Genomic DNA, 7,457 nt, shown 5'->3' with positions numbered 1-7,457 from the left:
CGAGCGTGTGCCATGCCTGAAAATCTTATAATCCTTAATAGGTTTCTTCATGCATCCCTCCGTTTTGAATTTTTTAAGTAATTACCGTCTTAAATTCTATTTACCGGGTAAAAATAAAACTTAAGTGCCCTATTCGACGACCTTAGTTTTCTTGTCAGTTTCGATCCTCCGTAACTTTTAATAACTAGTCGTATGCGGAGGTAAAGTAGCTTCCCATATGGTCTAGTGGTTAGGATTCCTGGCTTTCACCCAGGCGGCCCGGGTTCGATTCCCGGTGTGGGAACTCATTTTTTTCCGTCTCATTGTACAATGGATGTCTACAAGTACATGTGTATATATTGTGTGCAACTTGAATCTTTGTCCTTCCTTTGTGCAAACACAGGTGTGTCCAACACGCCTTCCTTTGTAGTACCGTAAGTAGACAATTTTTCATCCGTTCTCATGCTACGCTTGTTTGCTGTTCCCGCCACGGAGAATCTATGACGTCAAACTTGGGGTTTCCCTATCGATCGCAGTGTGACAGTACGCGTAACTGGCTGCGCTCCAATTTCATAGTAGCAGGGGAAAGTCTAAGATCAATAGTCCAACATGTTATAACAATCACTTAGATATTATTATTCTGAAATTGGGACGAAATATATGTATCTGTCAGAGGTACACACGGATATCAGCTCCACACGGGAAATACGATTCTTTGCTCCTCAGATATTCCCGGAACCGTCCATACCGAACATTGGGGTGACTCATAAATTCTTTCTCGATATACGCGGAGGGCTGAAATATTACTAACAGCTGAGATAGAGCCGTCGTGAGATCACTTCATTTTGTAGCGGCATTTTGACGAAAACATCGAGAAAAAAAAACACACAAGGACATTAGAGAAAACCTTTCGGGTGTATAGAGATAGACGCGGGTCGGGAACTGGTCCTCGGGAATTATAATCCCGCGTGCTGTCAACGGTATCGGTATGCAGGATGATTCATCTGCCGTGGGTGTGAACGATTTTTCATAATATCTGTTGCTGTCTCCGATCCGGGAAACAAAAGCGAACGATTCGGTGAGAATAGTACAAGTATAGCGTGTAAACAACTCGAGGACTGACGGGGTATTTCAACAGGCGAAAAAAACCGTTCGGCTTAAAAATAGATACAGTATTTTCCCAAATTGAACAATGAGACAAGGAGTCATTATGATACTATCGGTATCGGTTTCGATGCAAGCGGTTTGATTCTATAGTATTTAACCGACCCGAATCGGCGACGAGAATAATTTATCAGACAAACGGAATATATTGATACATTATATACACGATGAAGTTCCTTCAAGCTTTTATTTGGCCACTCGTTTTTGTACAGGTGAGTAAAAATATCTAGTTGTATATATGGAAAATGAAATCATTGACTCCAAAAAAGTTAAACCCAGTTTGGAATCAATCGTTAGATACGCTCTTTCCCAAATTCTTCATAGCCGCGATTACACGATTTTTAGCGAGGAACAACACTGTTCACACGGGTGCCAAAATGGGTCCGTGCCCGTATGGCCCGACTGTAAACTTCGGACCAGGCTCGAGCCAAATTTAGCACAGGTGAAATTATTGCGTGTGAATTGTAACTGGTACTGGGAGTGACTCGCTTCTCTTTTTTAAAGTATTGTTTAATATCGAGTGATCAGTTTAGGCCTATGTATGAAGGTGCGAGCCAAATTTGAATCGGGCCTGATCTGTGCCAATTTGGCCCGGGGATGATTCATCTGCCCATGTGATACTGGCTATTGAGTACTTGTTAGACTATTATCGGCGTTCGACTCAATGAACGCTTAGTGTAAATTAAGGTTTTACTAAAAATTCGATTTGGAAAATCCCATTTGCTTGATTCTCTCGATTCGTAATTAGATCAAACGGTGAAATATCTATAGTCCCAAACGCTACCGAGTTTCGGTGGGATACTTACATCTAACTCGATCAAAACATAGATTGAACTCAAGATCAAAAGAAGCATGCGAAGAAAAGGGAAGATAAGGAATCGTACAATGCGCTCGCAATCTTCAAGTACCGGTAATCACGCTGGGCGCACGTGAGCGGAAAACCCAAAGCAAACTGGCGTACAAAAAATTGTGAACCTGAAATTTTTGGATGCGATGAAAATATGAACATTTTTTCAACATCCGTGAATAACATCCGGGTTTATGTTGCAGACGAACTTCCATGACGAACAATAAAAACACAATCAAATCAAAACCCTTTAGAGATAATAACAGTGTAGCCAATTTAGCAACGCATGTGTGTGAACGCATATTCTGATTCGGTCCGTTCCGCATTTTACCTGTTCCAGGTATACGGACCCATTTGGAACGGTGTCTAAATAGTGGATAAGTGAACACGGCTTGTGACCAGCGAAAATCAAAATCCCGATGACAATATTGCTTGTTATTTGACAAGTTGATTGAGGAGGCGATGACCATTCGCGATCTGTGCTGCCTAACATCCATGAGTGCTGACGGCATTGAGTGTGGTTCAATTTTTAGCGCACTTGGGACTTAAACTATTCTTCATGAGCAAAATGGGTCAATCGGACACAACATAGCCATCCCGTGACCTCTATTGTGCCAAAAAGTAAATTTTGGCCTGAATTCCGAGACCTGTGCTAACTGTTTGCCATTTTTGATTGAAGTTCGAGTTGGGTGGGAAGTATAATGTCGCATTACACTTCCCTGGGTGCACTATGGAAAGCAACTATTAACATAGGCTATCGGCGTTTTGCGGTGTTTTTAAACTGTTAACTTTTACGCAGTTGGTGATCATCACGAACGGGACAGTCTATTTTCTTTATTTTGAAGTACCTTGCAATTTTTTGTAACCACAATCAATTCCGGAATTGTAGCTCTTGACATGTTCTATAATACTGGTGCGTTTCAATCATGCTCATTGGTTTCTGTATTTCTTCGCCAGGGGGTTGAAATTTGCAGCAAGTAATTCACCAAGAGGGCATGGTGTCCCTGTGGCCCCTCTTACCCCCTATAGTTATGTAAATCACCCTGTATCTCCAGAATCGTTTAGATTTCGCAATCACCCCGCCCGACGTAATTTGACATTTGCAAGACTAATTCATTTCCATAAGCTTAAGATGTAGAGTTAAATCCAGGAAAAAGTTCCATCTGACATTGGGAGGGGACATTTTGTGAATAACATGAAAAGCGGTAATTGAATTGTATGTGTTCATAAGCAGCATATTCCTCTAAATCTTTCATTTTTCATTTCATTTTTAGTTCACAAAGAAAATTTGCACTGAACAATTATAAATACATTCAAATACAAAAATAAATGCGGTACAGAGTTATCATATATAGATTTAATTTGGTTGCAGGTCAAAGCCACGATCACAAGGAGACGATTTATTTGGCCCGTGCCTTATCAGTTCACACGTAACCCACTCACTCGTTAATAATAGACAATATAGACAATGCTCAAAGCTCAAACAAAGCAAATTGAGTCACTTCACCAATTGTGCAATTCACAAGCAATGATTCGACCCTGCCGAAATTTGGCTCGGATCTGGTGCAACTGTCGGGCTAAACAGGCTCGGGCCAAAGTGGCACGGGGCCAGCATTTGGCACCGATGTGAACGGTTGTTCCGGGTTTAATATGCTCTCGTGTGCTCGCGCCTGATGACCAACGCAAATTAAAATCCCGATGACGTATAACTCGTTATCTGATTAGACAAATTGAACCCTTCGTGATCTGTGTAACTTTCAAGTTTGGTCAAATTTTTATCTAAATCAGTACTCAGTCTCTCCAGTCGTTTTTCATTTCACAATAGTCCTGGTGTGATTTGACATTTAGAAAAGAAATATTTAAAAAAAAGTTTAGATGTACATGTACAGCGAAATCCATTACTTAAATCATCTATACCGGTACGCTTAAATGTTTGAATGAAAGTTGACAAGCGTGCATGGGAAGGAAAAGTGCTAATTACGTACGCATAACTATTAGTCATTGTCGTTGCAGGTATGCCTATTTCCTGTCGAAACTGACCAATCCGCGATCGACGATATTCGGGATATAGACCGACAATTCCATCTTAACGAAGAACCAGAACTTAAACAGCCGGCGCCTGCAAACGATCAGCCAACATTATCTCAAGAGGAAACCGAAACAGAGAAAACCGAAGCTCGACAATTTTACGCGGATATAGCTCGGAAACCGCCCGTGTCCGCGGCTATGGAAGACAAAAGAATTTTGTTGAGATCGTTCTCAATGCATTCGATGAATTCGCCGGAAGCTCGTGGAGATTCAATCCTTTGGATTATCGTAGCCAGCACAGGTAGCGTCATAGTTGTTTTGTTTATCGCGGTAATCGCGATTATAAAGTGTAATCGCAAGTTTCGAACGCGTTTCGGCGTTCAGACTGTATTTCGAGAAAACGATAGCTCGACTATGATAGATCAACACGAACTCGACGAATTTCGAAGTCCGATCGATATGTTCTGCTCGGGTCGGAATGACGACGTGAAAAATGTCGTGATGTCGATTCCCGGATACGTTCTCGAGGATAAGTCGCTGTTCGTCCGGTCGCCGTCGGTTGACGAAAACGGCAACAACGCGTGTCCGGTGGGAATTTCGACGGATTCGGGCATCGCGTCGGACGCCGAAAGTTGCAGCGTCGATTCCGTCGATACGGCGAGTTACGAAACTGTGATTTTAAACGAAAAGTACAACAATAAACATTCCGCTGTATCGATTGATCGCGAATTCGACGACGTGGGCCGAGATTTCGATGACGTCACTAAATCGCCTGAAAATTCGGCCGCAGTTCTACCGATAGACGCCTGTCACTTGGAAGTGAGCGAAACCGACCACGAATGTAGCAGCTGCTCGTACGACAGCGACGACCTGCACAGTATATGCTTTAGTGACATAATATCCGATGATACCGAATCCAACAGCGACGATAGTCGCATCAATTACGACAACTTCGAAAAAATCGAATCGTGGAAAAACTACACCGACATTACACCGGCCGAACTCGTCGAGGACGTCGATCAATACATTCCGTCGGCGTTGAAATCGAGACCTTCCCTTGAATTTTACACCGATGAGACGTTCGATGCTAACAGAGCTGTATGATGAATATTTTGTAATCATAGAAAAAGCAAGTTTTCCGATACATAGCATTTTCTATATACAATGATCATAATTCGCTGATTATGAGTTCGAATTTCTTGGGTCACTTTTGTAACCAGTGAATACTTGTATTACTCGGTTTATAGTGATAAATAGAACGGTCAGGAAATACAGGTATTTTTAGTCACATGTATTTCAATCAGGACCCATTTGCAACTGTTAATTAACTCTGAAATTGACTGTTGTCATGATACAACATTTATTAAACGTGATATTAGTGCAATCTTCAATCCATGTTTTACCAGTATTTGAATGTCGTTTTTTAACATGTTTCGCCCTCTGCCCGGTTTTATACTCAATCATGTTCAATTCGTTGTCTTGTGACGTAGACAGAGGAGACAGTCAGAACGGGCAAAGGGAACAATCTTCTAGTCGGTTATCGCTGTGAACTGTTCTATTCATCAATTGATACCTAAGATGTTTCGTTCGTATTTAGAAAGGCATTTTATATCATCGGCTCAAAATCGTGCAAAAATCCAACTAAGCTACCTATTCAACTGTTTACTGTCGTTGCAGTTTCTATTCTAAACAATGCCCATCACCAAACGGCATGTGCCATCTCTTAAAGGATCACGGATTTCGAGAATTCGTTGAAATTCAACACCGCTATATTTGATATTTTCTACTAAAAACCAGTAATGGAAATGTATTTCGGCGTTTGGATTTTTGCACATCAATACGTATCATATAAACAATCATATACCTCATGTGTTTTCTTGTGATTCTATTATTCTTTTGTCGGTATTATACAATACAATGTGTCGCGAATGAAATGAATTGAACTATAAAATACATTAAAATGAATTGAATTAAAAGATTAAAAATGAGATCGCTGATTTGATTGCCCTTTGTATAGATATATATATAGATGAAGACGACGGGAAGGTCTTTTTCCGGAATTTTTTTTTTGTAGGAATTCCTACAATTTTCGCGCGTCGTTTTTCGAGCTTTTCGAATTTCCCGACGAAGTATTCATATTTCTCAGGGTAATTATTTCGTTTCGAAACAAAACTAAGAAATCTATACGAATTAGAAAAAGAGCAAAACGAAAGAAAAAACGAAAAATTTATTTAAAAAAAAAAATGTATCGGTATTTCGGTATCAAAAGGTTGAAATGATAAGAGGACGATAGAACTGTAACGTATAACCGTTCCTTAAACTTGAAATATTTCACATTCTGTGATGTTGGTTCCAGGTTGAATGTGCTAAATGAATTATGTGTACGTTCTGAACCAAGTCACAGCTTGGGGTAATACCCCAAGGCACCAGAAATGTAAAGCATTTTATTCAATGTGCAATATGATTTATAATTTTTCGCTGTTGTGTAAAATGTCTGATATGATGTAATCGCAAAGATAATGAATAATAATGATAACGATGATAATAATAATAATAAAAATAGAATGATTTTTCTAAATGAAATTTTACTAAATGATTTATTTCTAAAGTGAGAGAAGGGAAGAGAGTGAGTATTTAGTTCGGTCGTTTTTCGTCCACCGTGGAATCGATACGTGATGACATCATCGATCTATTTTAGTCGATGATAGTTTAATGCCGCTGAGTCCCGTACCTGAGTCACTGCCGTCAGCCAGTAAATATCGGTGACAAATTCAGACTCATCGTTTTGGTAGAATCGTCATTTTTTTCATTCGAAGACTCATCAACGATCAAGCCCCGTTTCCCGGTGTCCGGAGTTTAAGAAAAGCATGCCTCGAATCCTGATTGAATCCAGTGCATTTACGTCAATATGTACAATGATTGTGGACTTAGGAATCGTGGTATAGCGGCAGAGTTTAGTGGTCGGTGGCTCCTATGGCCTCCCCTTAATCTGAAGAAAAATCTCGAACCCACTGATAATCCCTTAGAGGCTCAGGTGATTGTCGTTTCATCGTTGAATTATTTCATACCCTATATTAGCTCACCATTGGCTGGTTATAACAGGGACATTCTCGCGCATCTCTCTGACTTAGGAACCGGATGAGAAATTTGGGTCTTCATCGCGCTTTTCGAAATAAATTTTGACGCTCAGTATACCAGGTACCATCTGAAACACGGCCCCGACTGCAGCCGCACGCTCCACAGAAAAAAATTGAAAAAAACGCAAAATAATTTTTTTTAAATATTTGATAATTTCATATATCACTCAAAACTCCAGGACCCAGTTCCACAGTTGTGAGTTAAGAGTAAACTCATTAAAAATGAACTGCCGGTAATTTTAACTCAGAGTCAATTCTAATTTGTGACAGTGTCACTGGATCCGGGACCCAGTTCCACAGTA

General features: G+C 40.3%; 1 protein-coding gene and 1 non-coding gene across 2 annotated transcripts; both read left to right on the top strand.

Annotated features, from left to right (window-relative positions):
- Positions 1-211: 211 nt before the first annotated feature.
- Trnae-uuc (transfer RNA glutamic acid (anticodon UUC)) lies at positions 212-283 on the top strand. Its single transcript has one exon. It is a non-coding gene; the product is annotated as a tRNA-Glu (tRNA).
- A 317-nt stretch (positions 284-600) lies between these two features.
- Positions 601-6,225, top strand: LOC141908838 (uncharacterized). The gene is made up of 2 exons (XM_074799062.1): positions 601-1,355; positions 4,004-6,225. Exons 1-2 carry the CDS (start codon positions 1,311-1,313, stop codon positions 5,120-5,122), a joined length of 1,164 nt encoding a protein of 387 aa, XP_074655163.1. The 5' UTR covers positions 601-1,310; the 3' UTR covers positions 5,123-6,225.
- Positions 6,226-7,457: the final 1,232 nt, after the last annotated feature.

Source organism: Tubulanus polymorphus, chromosome 7 (genome assembly GCF_964204645.1).
Source record: "Tubulanus polymorphus chromosome 7, tnTubPoly1.2, whole genome shotgun sequence".
Classification (NCBI taxonomy): Eukaryota; Metazoa; Nemertea; class Palaeonemertea; order Tubulaniformes; family Tubulanidae; genus Tubulanus; species Tubulanus polymorphus.
This window is presented reverse-complemented; position numbering and strand designations above follow the sequence as displayed.

Bases quoted from the DNA above. Each gene is read 5' to 3' on its own strand.
- LOC141908838 (XM_074799062.1), top strand. From the start codon at position 1,311: ATGAAGTTCCTTCAAGCTTTTATTTGGCCACTCGTTTTTGTACAG. The intron at 1,356-4,003 runs GTGAGTAAAAAT...TTGTCGTTGCAG, and splicing joins GGCCACTCGTTTTTGTACAG to GTATGCCTATTTCCTGTCGA.